Below are 17319 nucleotides of genomic sequence, written 5' to 3' on the forward strand. Positions count from 1 at the left end.
TGCAGTGTAGCAGAGTCTCTTACACTAGGCCTATGTCATCCTGAAGTCTAATCCCTGCTCTCTACACATTTTTTCACCAGTGGATTTTACATATATACTGAACAAAAATATAAACACAACATGTAAAGTGTTGGTCCCATGTTTCATGAGCTGAAATAAAATATCCCAGAAATGTTCCAATTTTGCTTCCGTCCCTCTCCTCACCCCTACCTGGGCTCAAACCAGGGACCCTCTGCACACATCAACAACTGCCTCCCACGAAGAATCGTTACCTATCGCTCCACAAAAGCCGCAGCCCTTGTAGAGCAAGGAAACAACTACTTCAAAGTCTCAGAGCAAATGACGTCACAAATTGAAACGCTATTAGCGCGCACCTCGGTAACTAGCTAGCCATTGGATGCATATCTGTATTCCCAGTCATGTGAAATCCATAGATTAGGGCCTGATTAATTTATTTCAATTGCCTGACTTCCGTATATGAACTGTAACTCAGTAAAGTCTTTGAAATTGTTACATGTTGTTTATTTTTGTACATTGTAGTTTCCAGAAGATACCGACCCCAGTACTATTATGCTTGTTTACACTGAGCTGCACTGGTGTCTGACCGCAATCAGAGTTACATTAAGACACCATGGAGCCAGAACGAGATATGGGTCAAAAAACAAACCTCAATGTAGGTATGGGATATGCTACTGTACTAAATTTTACCTTTATCCACACTGCTCCATCGAGAAGATTCAGTGCTAGCCTCTTTTACAACCCGAGAGTGAAAGACTTACACCATCTTCTCTAACATGGAGGCTCAGCATTCCCGAACAGTCCCGTTACAAGTCAGAGTGTTGAATAAACTTCATTTTAACGTACTGTTTTACCGCTGGGTTTTGTCCTTGTGTTGGAGGTAATCTGAGACACAATATCCACCAGGAAGTGTTATTAACCCAACTTTCAGTATGCTGTTTTTTATAATTGGTTTATATTTCTGGTTTATATTTTCAATAGTCACACAATTCGCACATTACAAACACTTGCACAATATGTAAACAATGGCCAAGCTTAACCAAACCAGAGACCGAATGTTGTCCTACACAATCAGCTGGAAAATTTCACCAGCACTTCCAGCTGATTGCAAAGGGAATGTGCTTTGATTGACAACGTTAGGTTACATTCAGCTATTGTTTACATATTGTGCATCTGGTGCAATATGTCAGGAGATTGAAAATACAAGTGACAGAACCTACCTGCGTCGCAAAAAGTCAGGTAAACAATACTTTCCTGTAGATATTTTCTCTCCACTTCCTATCCTCAAAAGGACCAACCGGTAAAGTGTAAATATATTTTTATTTAACATTCTTCCTTGTAGCGACTCTTGCGTGTTTTTTAACACTTCTTTCAGACTGAATATCCATAGGGTAGCCATGGTAACAGTCTGATGTTTAAGCAACCTAGGTGCTTGTTTACTAGGCTGATAAATCAGACTGTGATTCCAGCTTTCTGTTTACACAGCCTGAAACTAAGCACTGCAAAAACTTTCCTTACAAGCCAGAATGTTGAATAAAATGACATTTGCACTTACTCTACCCGTTGTCTGTGCAGTTGGTCCTTCTGCTGGTCAAAATTTGAGATATAATATCTACAGGAAAGTATTGTTTACCTGACTTTTTAGAGCGCCGGTACTGCCATTGAGATTTCTATCAGCTGGCACATGCGCAAAACCATGTAAACACACAATTTAGATTAGTATGCATGCATCGTGTGCATGTACTTCTGTCTTGTGCATGTGCCTTAGGTCAGTTTTTCAAAACTCCAGTCCTTGAGTACCACCAACAGCACACAATATTGTTGTCACCCAGGACAAGCACACAGACTGAACTAATCATCAAGCCCTCAATGAGTTGAATTAGATAAGTTTTGCAACAACAAACATGTGCTGTTGATGGTACTCAAGGAGTTGGGAAACACTGCCTTAAGTGATGAGCAAACAAATCTTGATTGCCAGACACAGAGACCTGTGTTTTAAAGTCGGTTTGTTTTTAATAATACTTCCTGTGGATATTTTGTCTCAAATTTCGACCCGAATAAGAACCAACCCCATGGATAATCGACAGTAAGTTCAAATAAAATTGTATTCAACATTCATGACAGACAAGGGATGTTTTGTTATTTTTCCATATAAAAATGCGTGACTATGCTATACAGGCAATGGAAAGCATAGTCACATTCGGGACTAGTTGTTTACCTGCAGTCTCCACAGGTACAATAATCTGAGCCATAACATCAGAGAGCTTGCTCAAAATATCTGTGATCTGGATGAAAAGGATGGCTTTAGAGCCCACAGCACAGGTAAACTACTTGAGAAACTGTATCACTGTGACATACTAAATTCGAACTCAGGTCCCCTGCACCCATAGGAAACTGTCATCTAAAATGAACGTGTGGTAACACAGTTTTACTACAGAGTGATGATGGTGTCTAACATTTGCATCTCTTCTTAAGTACGGCACTGGGCTGATCCCTACCAAACAGAACTTGGCTCTCACAGAGAAAGTCACAGCCTCTTCATTCTGCTGGTGAATGAACCCATTCCACCTCTCAATACCAAAAGTAGATTTAGATCACGTTATTCATGAATTGTACACAAGGTCCAACGGAAATTTGACTTCTGCTTTATCCCAATCCTTCTGGAAGACACACATACTTACACAGGTTGGAGCAGGGGGCTGCCACACTGGGCACCCGTGAAACAGTTGTTGTGGGGAGGGTTAAGCAGTGGTGTAAAGTACTTAAGTAAAAATACTTTAAAGTACTCTTAAGTAGTTTTCTGTACTTTAATATTCATATTTTTGACTACTTTTACTTAACTACATTCCTAAAGAAAATAATGTTCTTTTTACTCCATACATTTTCCCTGACAACCAAAAGAACTTAGCAGGACAGGAAAATTGTCTATATCTCCATCTCTGATTTCAAGGAGGTGGCTGCCCACCATAACGGTTAGCTTACAAATGGCTCAGAACCTGAACATGAATGTACATGAACAATGTAGAGCTGTGTGTATGTGTGCTGTGGCAATGTGTTTTTCAACCTTCTGAAATGTCAATTCGATTGTGCTTCTGTGATTATCTACAGTATTTAGTGCTTTGTGGCATTGACTGTACCTTAGATGTGCATGTGGGACCAGAGATTGTCACAGGCCTAGCTCTCCTTGTCACTAGGTAAGTGTTGGGTTTTGATTTTGTCTTGACTACTTTTTTACATCTTGTCATTGCTCAAACCAGCTGCACTGTCCCCAAATCCTACATTATTTATTTAATCAGAAATATGATATATGTGATATATATGATAAATATAATATGTGATAAATATGATATATGGCTTTGTAACCTGGATTGACTCTTCCAAGATTAACTGCATGTTTGACCTACAATGATGTGAGATCACTATCAACATAAACTGCACTTTGTCACACTTACCTTGACAATATGTTTGAAAGCTCAAAAGTTCCAGGCATACGTTTGGATGAAATAGTCTATGATGGTAAATCGTGTTGTACAAATGGGCATTCTGATGGACTCATTGGTGCCTTTTGTTTTCCAGAGGGAGAATCTTGTGGTGCAGACCTACTGGGTCATTGAAGAGGCTTGCATGCTTATGTGTGCATTTCAAGTATGAGCATGTGTGTGCGTTTAACCATGCAACTATTTTTTTGGAGTGTTATTTCTAATTTCATCATGTAGTGTTCCACATTTTTATTTTTTAAATCTGATAAACATTGAGAAGATAGTAAATATACCTTTCAACAAATAATTACTTACAATTATGTTTTGTAAACAAACTCACGGTAACAAGTTGTTTCACACGTAAGACTATTTGCATATAGAATTTTCCTTCAGAGACATGGTAAAAAAAAAAAAACACCTCGTAATGTAAACATTGATAACGCATTTTCAATCCCTTTTATACTCCAGCGAATGGGATTATACAAACACTATGAATGCACAGAAAGCTACACCTCGCTCACATTAGCAACCACAGGTCAGTATGTGTCCATACAGGCATGCGACATGACACACAGCTGAAACAGACATGAGTCCATCCACTCATCCAGTACACAGACCAGGTCCCACCCTCCCCCTAAGGCACCCATGTACCAGGTCCCACCCTCCCCCTAAGGCACCCATGTACCAGGTCCCACCCTCCCCCTAAGGCACCCATGTACCAGGTCCCACCCTCCCCCTAAGGCACCCATGTACCAGGTCCCACCCTCCCCCTAAGGCACCCATGTACCAGGTCCCACCCTCCCCCTAAGGCACCCATGTACCAGGTCCCACCCTCCCCCTAAGGCACCCATGTACAAGGTCCCACCCTCCCCCTAAGGCACCCATGTACAAGGTCCCACCCTCCCCCTAAGGCACCCATGTACAAGGTCCCACCCTCCCCCTAAGGCACCCATGTACAAGGTCCCACCCTCCCCCTAAGGCACCCATGTACAAGGTCCCACCCTCCCCCTAAGGCACCCATGTACAAGGTCCCACCCTCCCCCTAAGGCACCCATGTAGGAACTTAAGCTTTGCTGTTAACAGAAACCATTAATATCTTACAATTGACAGTTTTAATATTTGGTTAGAAAGGGAACCCAGACTATCTCCTCTTTCACAGTCCTTATGCATCAGATCCACCAGAAACGCACATAGACGATAAGTGTAATGAAAAAGACTGCCCCGGCTGCTATCTTAGCATAGGTGGATCGGGTGTTGAGGTACTTGGCATCGCTGCGGTACTTCTTTGAAAGGCTAGACAGATTGCTGGCTTTGGTGTCAAGAGCTGGAGGGAAAAAAATGTCTGATTAATATTTAGGACCGTAATGTAACCAATAGCTGCATTATATCTAACCGTGAATGTATGCAGGCTTCAATCATAAATTAATAGGAAAGATGTGCAATTCCTGACATCAAAGTACAATTAAAAGTAAAAAACAGATTTTCAAAATGTGCAACAAGTTTCTAATACAAGGGAGAGTATATGTAACTGCGAATCTCAGTGTTTGGAAAAATCACTGTTTTAACTTTGATGTCATCAGATAGAACTTTAAAAAAAATGTATTCTACAAAACGTAGAAATAATAACTGATGTATGAAAGTGATGGTTGCCATTTAATAGATATTGCAATTCAACAACTGATGTCACTGAATATGGGCCCAGCTCCATGTTAGACAACTATACAGTTGAAGTCAGAAGTTTACATACACCTTAGCAAAATACATTTAAACTCAGTTTTTCCACAATTCCTGACATTTAATCCTAGTAAAAATTCACTTAAGTCAGTTAGGATCCCCACTTTATTTTAAGAATGTGAAATGTCACAATAATAGTTGAGAGAATGATTTATTGCAGCTTTTATTTCTTTCATCACATTCCCAGTGGGTCAGAAGTTTACATACACTCAATTAGTATTTGGTAGCATTGCCTTTAAATTGTTTAACTTGGGTCAAATGTTTCAGGTAGCCTTCCACAAGCTTCCCACAATAAGTTGGGTGAATTTTGGCCCATTCCTCCTGACAGAGCTGGTGTAACTGAGTCCGGTTTATAGGTCTTCTTGCTTGCACACACTTTTTCAGCTCTGCCCACAAATTGTTTATGGGATTGAGGTCAGGGCTGTGTGATGGCCACTCCAATACCTTTACTTTGTTGTCCTTAAGACATTTTGCCACAACTTTGGAAGTATGCTTGGGGTCATTGTCCATTTGGAAGACCCATTTGCGACCAAGCTTTAACTTCCTGATTGATGTCTTGAGATGTTGCTTCAATATAGCCACATAATTTCTCTTCCTCATGATGCCATCTGTTTTGTGAAGTGCACCAGTTCCTCCTGCAGCAATGCACCCCCACAACATGATGCTGCCACCCCCGTGCTTCACGGTTGGGATGGTGTTCTTCGGCTTGCAAGCCTCTCCCTTTTTCCTCCAAACATAACAATGGTCATTATGGCCAAACAGTTCTATTTTTGTTTCATCAGACCAGAGGACATTTCTCCAAAAAGTACGATCTTTGTCCCCATGTGCAGTTGCAAACCGTAGTCTGGCTTTTTTATGGTGGTTTTGGAGCAGTGGATTCTTCCTCGCTGAGCGGCCTTTCAGGTTATTAATATATAGGACTTGTTTTACTGTGGATATAGATACTTTTGTACCTGTTTCCTCCAGCATCTTCACAAGGTCCTTTGCTTTTGTTCTGGGATTGATTTGCACTTTTCGCACCAAAGCACGTTCATCTCTAGGAGACAGAATGCGTCTCCTTCCTGAGCGGTATGACGGCTGAGTGGTCCCATGGTGTTTATACTTGCGTACTATTGTTTGTACAGATGAACGTGGTACCTTCAGGTGTTTGGAAATTGCTCCCAAGGATGAACCAGACTTGTGGAGGTCTCACATTTTTTTCTGAGGTCTTGGCTGATTTCTTGATTTTCCCATGATGTCAAGCAAAGAGGCACTGAGTTTGAAGGTAGGCCACGAAATACATCCACAGGTACACCTCCAATTGACTCAAATTATGTCAATTAGCCTATCAGAAGCTTCTAAAGCCATGACATCATTTTCTGGAATTTTTCCAAGCTGTTTAAAGGCACAGTCAACTTAGTGTATGTAAACTTCTGACCCACTGGAATTGTGATACAGTGATTTTTGAGTGAAATAATCTGTCTGTAAACAATTGTTGGAGAAATTACTTGTGTCATGCAAAGTTTGCCAAAACTATAGTTTGTTAACAAGACATTTGTGGAGTGGCTGAAAAACAAGTTCTAATGACTCCAACCTAAGTGTATGTAAACTTCTGACTTCAACTGTATGTATGAAAACATCTGATAAACTATCCCTTTTAAATGAATGATGTGTATTTTATGTCTGTATGGTGGGTTTTATGCCAGGGCTGTGTACTGTACGAGGTATGAGTATTATAAATTACCTGATAGGGCCTCTCCTCGTTGCAGGACCTCTTCAATGTTTGCCACCATGATCCGCTGGACATCCTGCAGTTCTGTGTTGATGCTGCCCAGGTTCCTCCGTGCCCTGCTGTCAATGTAGTTTCTTTTGGTTTTCTGGATGTATGTGTCTGAGGACAGAGGAAGGATGAGACGCAATTACACACCAAGTGTTGGTTTATGGTGCATCTCAATTACATTAAGTCATTTAGCAGACCCTCTTATCCAGAGCGACTTACAGGAGCAATTAGGGTTAAGTGCCTTCCTCAAGGGCACCAACAGATTTTTCACCTTGTTGGCTAAGGGATTCGAACCAGCGACCTTCAGGTTACTGGTCCAATGCTCTTACCTCTAGGTTACCTGACACCCTACTCTAATGTGGCATCCTCTAGTTGTCTACTTGTCTCTGCACTGAATCAAAAAACATGGAATGGGGGAAAGCAATATAGCAGGGAATTTGCTTTTGCCAGACTTATTTAGTTGTTGGTTTTTACATCAGTGTGGATTAAGGAAAGGAATTATGAAGGAAAGGAATTATGAAGGAAAGGACATTTCCCAAATGCTTTTTGTTTGCCTGGGATGTCTTAACGGGACTATAATGAGCGAAAAAAGAAAACCTCTCACCAAACTCAATGAAAGAGTACGGCCTGGAGACTGTGGGGACTTTCTTTCCATGCTGCTCATGGAATTCTGTCTGGAGGTCTTCCAGGTAACCAAAGACCAGCTTCTTGGGAAACACAGCTTCACACAAGGCCAAGTAGCACACACCATGTTCTAATACATAGCTGGGGAGACAGACATTAGTATGTTAGTGGAAAGTAACAGAGTTATAGTGAAGCTTGATTGAGATTTCCACATAGACCCGTCCAGTGACAGGTTAGGGAGTTATCGTAAAAGGGTAGTCGTCTCCAGAGTTACTCCTGACCACGTAACCAGACTTGCCTAGTTTACTCACAAAAAAACTCTGGGCCCTGAATGACACAGCAGACACACTGCAGTGCATACTAAATGAACAGCGAGGACAATCGGAACATCACGTTAACTTCCTTAATACCACCAAATACACAAATATAATAATGACAGTATTATAAACACAGATTTAGGAGGAGGTCCTAGAGAGTTCCACCTTTGATTATCACACAAGACTGCTACTTGACTGGTAAATATAGAATGGTGGGTAGGCTGTATGCAAAATTTAAATGACAATTGTGCATAGAAGATTAATCATGTTACTAAGTGTTAGTGTTTTCAGTATGCTGGTTATTCAAATTTAAACAAGGATGTGTTCTTAAGGCCTCATCAGCCTGGTTATTAGTTGGTTATTATCAGTTAGTCAATAGTTAATTAATAAGTCACTTTTTGGTATAATTTTGCATGTTCAGCCTAGTAGAGCCTGTAGAGTGTGTGTGTCTAGTCCATCCAACTACGATCCTATTGGCTGTGTGTGTGAAAGAGAATTCATCTTCATTAGCTTATTATACTGAACAAAAATATAAACAACAATTTCTAAGATTTTACTGAGTTACAGTTCATATAAAAGAAATCACTAAATTGATAAATTCTTTAGGCCCTAATCTATGGATTCCACATGACTGGGCAGGGGTGCAGACATGGGTGGGCCTTGGAGGGCATAGGCCCACCAACTTGGCAGTCAGGCCCACCCACTGGGGAGCCAGACTCAGCCAATGAAAATGAGTTTTTCCCCAGAAAAGGGATTTATTACAGACAGAAATACTCCTCAGCAACCCCCCTCAGACGCTCCCGCACGTGAAGAAGCCTGATGTGGAGGTCCTGGGTTGGCATGGTTACGTGTGGTTTGCGGTTCTGAGGCTGGTTGGACATACTGCCAAATTCTCCAAAACGACATTGGAGGCAGTTTATGGTAGAGAAATGAACATTAAATTATGTGGTAACAGCTCTGGTAGACATTCCTGCAGTCAGCATGCCAATTGCACACGCCCTCAAAACTTGAGACATCTGTGGCATTGTGTTGTGTGACAAAACTGTACATTTTCAAGTGGCCTTTTATTGTCCCCAGCAAAAGGTGCACCTGTGTAATGATCATGCTGTTTAATCAGCTTCTTGATATGCCACCTGTCAGGATTATCTTGGCGAAGGGGAAATGCTCACTAACTGGGATGCAAACAAATTTGTGCACAAAACTTGACAAAAATAAGCTTTTTGTGCATATGGAACTTTTCTGGGATTTTTTATTTCAGCTCATGACACCAACACTTTACATGTTGCGTTGATATTTTTGTTCAGTGTAGTAACCTTCCTCAACAATATCACTCTGGATGCAGTAGTCACTATGATATTATTTAAGACAAATGTAAAAGATAAATAAAAATAATATATTAAGAAAATCCACTTCTAACAATACTTACTGGAAAGACATGACCCCAGCCTCCAGGGTACATCGGTTGGGGCTCTGGGCATTGAGTTTGCGGCAGAGCTGCTTAGCCTGGCTCTGGTAGTGTTGCAAGTCTCTTCCTGACTAAACATAGGTGAGATAAAGCGGTATAAAATAACACGTTAGCAGTTATAACAAACAGCTACGCTATATCTGATAGAACGCAAATGGGAAAAATACAATGTTTGCTAGTAGTGTTCAGCAGAATATGATACAACTTTAGCCATGCTAACTTTACAAAAACGATTTAGCCTTCTAACAAGCTAGCTAGTTAAGTTAGTTAGGAAGTACGCTACATGACCAAAAGTATGTGTACACCTGCTCATCGAACATCTGCACACACTTCATCAGTCTCTCATTCACAATTTGACAACCACTTGATAATATACTCAGACTATTCTCAATTTAATCTGGTCTTTACCTATAGCCTACTAAAATACACTACATGACCAATGTGGACACCTGCTTGTCGACCACCTCGTTCCAAAATCAAGGGCATTAATATGGAGTTGGTCCCCCTTTGCTTCTATAACTGTCTTCCTGAGAAGGTTTTCCAATAGATGTTGGAACTTTGCTGCCATTCAGCCACAAGAGCATTAGCATTAGTGAGGTTGGGCACTGATGTTGGTCGATTAGGCCTATCTCGCAGTCACCGTTTCAATTCATCCCAAAGGTGTTAGATGGAGTTGAGGTCTGGGCTCTGCCAGTCAAGTTCTTCCACATCGATCAACAAACCATTTCTGTATGGACCTCGCTTTGTGCATGGGGGCATTGTCATGCTGAAAGAGGAAAAGGCCTTCCCCAAACTGTTACAACAAAGTTGGGAGCACAGAATTGGCTGGAATGTAATTTTATGCTGTAGCATTAAGAGTTCCCTTCACTGGAACAAAGGGGGCTAGCCCAAACCATGAGAAACAACCCCAGACCATTATTCCTCTGCCACCAAACTTTACAGTTGGCACTATCTACTGGGGCAGGTAGTGTTCTCCTGGCATCCCTCAAAACCAGATTCATTCTGTCGCACTGCCAGATGGTGATGCTGATTCATCACTCCAGAGAATGCGTTTCCCCCTGCTCCAGAGTCCAATGGTGGCGAGCTTTACACCACTCCAGTCGACGCTTGGCATTGTGTATGGTGATCTTAGGCTTGTGTGCGGCTGCTCGGCAACGGAAACCCATTTTATGAAGTTCCAGATGAACGCTGCTTCCAGAGGCAGGTTGGAACTCAGTAGTAAGTGTTGTAACCGAGGACAGAGGATTTTTACACGCTTCAACACTCGGCGGTCCCGCTCCGTGAGTTTGTGTGGCCTACCACGTCGCGGCTGAACCGTTGTTGCTCCTAGACATTTCCACTTCACAATAACAGCCCTTACAGTTGACCAGGGCAGCTCTAGCAGGGGATAAATTTGACTAACTGACTTGTTGGAAAGGTGGCATCCTATGACGGTGCCACGTTGAAAGGCATGGAGCTCTTCAGTAAGGTAATTTTACTGTCAATGGCTGTGAGCTCAAACAACTGTCAGCAACAGGTGTGGCTGAAATAACCAAATCCCCTCATTTAAAAGGGTGGTGTCCACATACTTTTGTATATACAGGGCATTCGGGAAAGTTTTCAGACCCCTTCATCTTTTCCACATTTTGTTAAGTTACAGCCTTATTCTAAAATGGATTAAATCGTCTCCGCCATCAATCTACATAATACTCCATAATGACAAAGCAAAAAGAGCAAATTTATTAAAAATAAAACTCATCACATTTACATAACTATTCAGACCCTTTACTCAGTACTTTGTTGAAGCATCTTTGGCAGCAATTACAGCCTCGAGTCGTCTTGGGTATGATGCTACAAGCTTGGCACCTGTATTTGGGGAGTTTCTTCATAGGTTCCTGCCTTTCTAGGTAGTTTTCCTAGCCACTGTGCTTCTACATCTGCATTGCTTACTGTTTGGGGTTTTAGGCTGGGTTTCTGTATAGCACTTTGTGACATCAGCTGATGTAAAAAAAGCTTTATAAATACATTTGATTGATTAATTTCTCCCATTCTTCTCTGCAGATCATCTCAAGCTCTGTCAGGTTGGATGGGGAGTGTCGCTGCACAGCTATTTTCAGGTCTTTCCAGAGATCAAGTTCACGTCCCTGACCAAGGCACTTCTCTCCCGATTGCTCAGTTTGGCCGGCAGCCAGGTCTTGGAAGAGTCTTGATGATTCCAAACTTCTCCCATTTAAGAATGATGGAGGGCACTGTGTTCTTGGGGACCTTCAATGCTGCAGACATTTTTTGGTACCCTTGCCCAGATCTGTCTCGAGACACGATCGTCTCGGCGCTCTACAGACAATTCCTTCGACCTCATGGCTTGGTTTTTGCTCTGAGAGTATACTTATGTAAATAAGTTATTTCTGCTTTTTCTTTTTTATAAATAAAAATAAAAAAGTCTAATAACCTGTTTTTACTTTGTCTTTATGAGGTATTGTGTGTAGACTGATGAGGGGAAACAATTACTTGATCCATTTCAGAATAAGGATGGAACGTAACGTGGAAAAAGTGAAGTGTCTGAATAATTTCCGAATGCACTGTATAGCGTAGCTCTCAAACTCCAGGTATCACTCTGACTTCTCCCTAGAGTTCTCAGCCATTAGCTTCACCGAAGACTGATTCAGGTTTTAACTACAACCCCAACACTGTGATTTAACATTTAGAAATGTCAATAATCATTGCTTGTAATATGGCTTTCGAAACATATGGCCCTTATCTTTCAACAGCAAGAAAGAATCCTTCAAATAAATAAAAAAAATACACTTACAGTCTCAGTGTTGCACAGATCCATACTAGAGGACGACCGATTAATCGGCATGGCCGATAACAATCAGTAATTGGCCTTTTTGGACACCGATTATGGCCGATTACATTACAATCCATGAGAAAACTGCGTGGCAGGCTGACCACCTATTACGTGAGTGCAGCGTCAAAAGGCCCTTGTGGCTGCAATGAGCCAAGGTAAGTTGCTAGCTAGCATTAAACTTTTCTTATAAAACAACAATCAATCTTCACATAATCACTAGTTAACTACACATGGTTGATGTTACTAGGTTAATTAGCTTGTCCTGCGCTGCATATAATCAATGCAGTGCCTGTCAATTTATCATCGAGTCACAGCATACTTCAACTTTTCCAAAAGGGTGATGATTTAACAAAAGCGCATTTGTGAAAAAAGCACATTTGTTGCACAAATGTACCTAACCATAAACATCAATGCCTTTCTTAAAATCAATACACAGAAGTATATTTTTTTAAACCTGCATATTTAGTTAAGATAAATGCATGTTAGCAGGCAATATTAACTAGGGAAATTGTGTCACTTATCTTGTGTTCAGTGCAAGCAGAGTCAGGGTATATGCAGCAGTTTGGGGCGCCAGGCTCGTTGCGAACTGTGTTTTTTCCTAACAAAGACCGTAATTAATTTGCCAGAATTTTACATAATATTGAAGGTTGTGCAATGTAACAGCAATATTTAGACTTAGGGTTGCCACCCATTCAACAAAATACGAAATGGTTCCGTATTTCACTGAAAGAATAAACGTTTTGTTTTCGAAATGATAGTTTCCCGGATTTTACCATATTAATGAGCAAAGGCTTGTATTTCTGTGTGTTTATTATAATTAAGTCTATGATTTGATAGAGTAGTCTGACTAAGCGGTGGTAGGCAGCAGCAGGCTTGTAAGCATTCATTCAAACAGCACTTTACTGTGTTTGTGAGCAGCTCTTAGCAATGCTTGACAGCGCTGTTTATGACGTCAAGCCTATCAACTCTCGAGATTAGGCTGGCAATACTAAAGTGCCTATAAGAACATAACAGTCAAAGATATATGAAATACAAAATGGTACAGAGAGAAATAGTCGATGCGTCATAATTCCCTATAATAACTACAACCTAAAACATCTTAACTGGGAATATTGAAGAACTGGGAATATTGAACCACCAGCTTTCACATGTTCTCATGTTCTGAGCAAGGAACTTAAAGGTTAGCTTTTTTACATGGCACATAATGCACTTTTACTTTCTTCTCCAACACTTTGTTTTTGCATTATTTAAACCAAATTGAACATGTTTCATTATTTATTTGAGGCTAAATTGATTATTTATGTATTATATTAAGTTAAAATAAAAGGGTTCCTTGTTCATTCAGTATTGTTGATATTGTCATTATTACAAAAATATATATTTAGAAAAATTATGGGCCGATTAATCGGTATCGACTCTTTTTGGTCCTCCAATAAATCGGTGTTGAAAAATCATAATCGGTCAACCTCTAATCCATACAGCTTCCACTTCCTGAGTCACACTGAGCATAATAAGTAATGGCGCCGGAGGAGATGGCTGACGTTTTACGGTCTCCTAACCAATTGTGCTATTGTGTGTATTTTGTCACGTTATTTGTAACTTATTTTGTACAATGTTTCTGACACTCTCTCTTATGACCGAAAAGAGCTTCAAGATATCGGACGCAAAGGATTTACTTCGGACACCTGACAAGAACCAAATCCCTTTGATTCACATTAGAAAGAGACGGAGATATCAGGGACGTAGGTCGGGGTGCCTTGTAAGGATCCGGCAGCGAGTGGGTAATCTGCCTCTACCATCAGTCCTATTAGCCAACGTATAATCATTGGATAACAAAATAGATGAACTACAAATCACAAATATCCTACCAACGGGACATTAAAAACTGTAATATCTTATGTTTCACGAGTCGTGTCTGAACGAGAACATTAATAACATACAGCTGGCGGGGTTTACGCTGCATCGGCAAGATAGAATAGCCGTCGTCGGTAATACAAGGGGTGGCGGTCTGTGTAAACAACAGCTGGTGCACAAAATCTAATAGTAAGGAAGTCTCAAGGTTTTGCTTGGCTGAAGTAGCGTATCTCATGACAAGCTGTAGACCACACTATTTACGAAGAGAGTTTATCTATTTTCTTCGTAGCTGTCTATTTACCACCACAAACCAATGGTGGCACTAAGACCGCAACCAATGAGCTGTATACGGCCATAAGCAAACAGGAAAAGGCTCATCCAGAGGCAGCGCTCCTAGTGGCAGGGGACTTTAATGCAGGGAAACTTAAATCCGTTTTTATCTAATTTCTACCAGTATATTATGTGGGCAACAAGAGGAAAAAAAAAAAAAAAAAAAGAACTCTAGACCACCTTTACTCCACACACAGAGACGCGAACAAAGCACTCCATCGCCCTCCATTTAACAAATCTGACCATAATCCTATCCTGCTGATTACTGCTTACAAGCAACAACTAAAGCAGGAAGCACCAGTGACTCGTTCAATAAAGAAGTGGTCAGATTTACATTTACATCATTTAGCAGACGCTCATATCCAGAGCGACTTAAAAATTGGTGCATTCACCTTATGATATCCAGTGGAACAACCACTTTACAATAGTACATATCTTTTTTTGGGGGGGGGTTAGAAGGATTACTTTATCCTATCCCAGGTATTCCTTAAAGAGGTGGGGTCCTGGCGTCGTGAGGGAGCTGGTTCAGAAGACGCAGATGCTAGGCTACAGGACTGTTTTGCTTGCACAGACTGGAATATGTTCCTGGATTCTTCTAATGGCGAGCTAAATTACTTCAATGCTCGCTTCGAGGCAAGCAACACTGAAGCATGCATGAGACCATCAGCTGTTCCAGACGACAGTGTGATCGCGCTCTCCGTAGCCGATGTGCTTAAGACCTTTAAACAGGTCAACATTCACAAGGCCGCAGGACCAGACGGATTACCCTGACTTGTACTCCGAGCATGCACTGACCAACTGGCAAGTGTCTTCACTTATATTTTCAACCTGTCCGTGACTGAGTCTGTAATACCAACATGTTTCAAGCACACCACCATAGTGTTCTTGGGCACAGGGACTAAGGTAACCTGCCTAAATGACTACCAACCCATAGCACTGACGTCTGTAGCCATGAAGTGCTTTGAAAGGCTGGACATGGCTCACATCAACACCATTATTCCAGAAACCCTAGACACACTCCAATTTGCATACCACCCCAACAGATCCACAGATGATGCAATCTCTATTGCACGCCACACTGCCCTTTCCCACCTGGACAAAAATAACACATTTGTGAGAATGCTATTAATTGACTACAGCTCAGCGTTCAAAACCATAGTGCCCTCAAAGCTTATCACTAAGCTAAGGACCCTGGGACTAAACACCTCCCTCTGCAACTGGATCCTGGACTTCCTGACGGGCCGCCCCCAGGTGGTAAGGATAGGTAACAACACATCCGCCATGCTGATCCTCAACATGGGGGCCCCTCAGGGGTGCGTGCTCACTCCCCTCCTGCACTCCCTGTTCACTCATGACTGCATGGCCAAGCACAACTTCAACACCATCATTAAGTTTGCCAACAACCCAACAGCGGTAGGCCTGATCACAGACAAAGATGAGACAGCCTATAGGGAGGTCAGAGACCTCGCCGTGTGGTGCCAGGACTACAACCTCTTCCTCAATGTGATCAAGACAAAGCAGATGATTGTGGACTACAGGAAAAGGAGGACCGAGCACGCCCCCATTCTCATCAACGGGGCTGTAGTGGAGCAGGTTGAGAGCTTCAAGTTCCTTGGTGTCCACATCACCAACAAACTGTCATGGTCCAAACACACCAAGACAGTCATGAAGAGGGAACGCAAAGCCTATTCCCCCTCAGGAGACTGAAAAGATTTGGCATGGGTCCTCAGATCCTCAAATAGTTCTACAACTGCATCATCGAGAGCATTTTGACTGGTTGATTCACTGCCTGGTATGGCAACTGCTTGGCCTCCGACCGCAAGGCACTACAGAGGGTAGTGCTTACGGCCCAGCACATCACTGGGGCCAAGCTTCCTGCCATCCAGGACCTCTATACCAGGCGGTGTCAGAGGAAGGCCCTAAAAATTATCAAAGACTCAAGCCACCCTAGTCATAGACTGTTCTCTCTGCTACCGCACGGCAAGAGGTACCAGAGCACCAAGTCTAGGTCCAAAAGACAGCTTCTACCCCCAGGCCATAAGACTCCTGAACAGCTAATCAAATGGCTACCCAGACTATTTGCATTGTTGTCGTCCCCCTCTTTTACGCTGCTGCTTCTCTGTTTATTATCTATGCATAGTCACTTTAACTCTACCTACATGTACATATTACCTCAATTACCTCGACTAGCCTGTGCCCCCGCACATCGACTCTGTACCGGTACCCCCTGAATATAGTCTCGCTACTGTTATTTTACTGCTGCTCTTTAATTATTTGTTATTTTTAACTTACCTATTTTTTTTTTACTTAACACTCGTTTTTCTTAAAACTGCATTGTTTGTTAAGGGCTTGTAAGTAAGCATTTCACTGTAAGGTCTACACCCGTGACAAATAAAACTTGATTTGATTTTCTAGATAGCTAGCTAACTTTAATTAACACCTTGTCTTCAGTATGTTTTCCGTAAACTTGCGCTGTACCATGGAGATATGGCCATGTGGGAACACTAACCCATACAAGGTGCGTATTAATTTAAAAAAAAATTGTTATGTTATTTCTAGCTGATATGAAAGACAATGTTCAGATTGACAGAGCACCCACATACAGAAGACGCCTTCGTCAAATGACTTATGTGCAATGTAATGACACCGAGTCGTGATCGACGGCTAACGTTAGCTAGGAAACACATTTTATTCATTCAAACCTGTTCGTCTTCTTGCATCGATGCAGCAAGCGGCAGTCCATCTGCTACCCGAGCGATCATTGTCAGCAAAACCATATTGACCGAAATCTCTCAAATTCACACTACAGATTGAGTTGTAGGTGTTTACTGGCTGTGCCAAAACTTCCTATAAACTTGGCTGCGTAGCTTCTACTGTCAAATCTGACGCGCTGGATGTGTGAGCTGGCCGGA

At 41.7% G+C, this 17319-nt stretch overlaps 1 protein-coding gene across 1 annotated transcript; it reads right to left on the minus strand.

Annotated features, from left to right (window-relative positions):
• Window positions 1-4590: 4590 nt before the first annotated feature.
• On the minus strand, window positions 4591-17319 carry LOC115170044 (vesicle-trafficking protein SEC22b-B). The gene is made up of 5 exons (XM_029726282.1): window positions 17110-17319; window positions 9358-9467; window positions 7595-7755; window positions 6955-7101; window positions 4591-4821 (listed from the first exon to the last, which is right to left on the minus strand). Exons 1-5 carry the CDS (start codon window positions 17182-17184, stop codon window positions 4667-4669), a joined length of 648 nt encoding a protein of 215 aa, XP_029582142.1. The 5' UTR covers window positions 17185-17319; the 3' UTR covers window positions 4591-4666.

This window comes from Salmo trutta, chromosome 31 (genome assembly GCF_901001165.1).
Source record: "Salmo trutta chromosome 31, fSalTru1.1, whole genome shotgun sequence".
NCBI lineage: Eukaryota > Metazoa > Chordata > Actinopteri > Salmoniformes > Salmonidae > Salmo > Salmo trutta.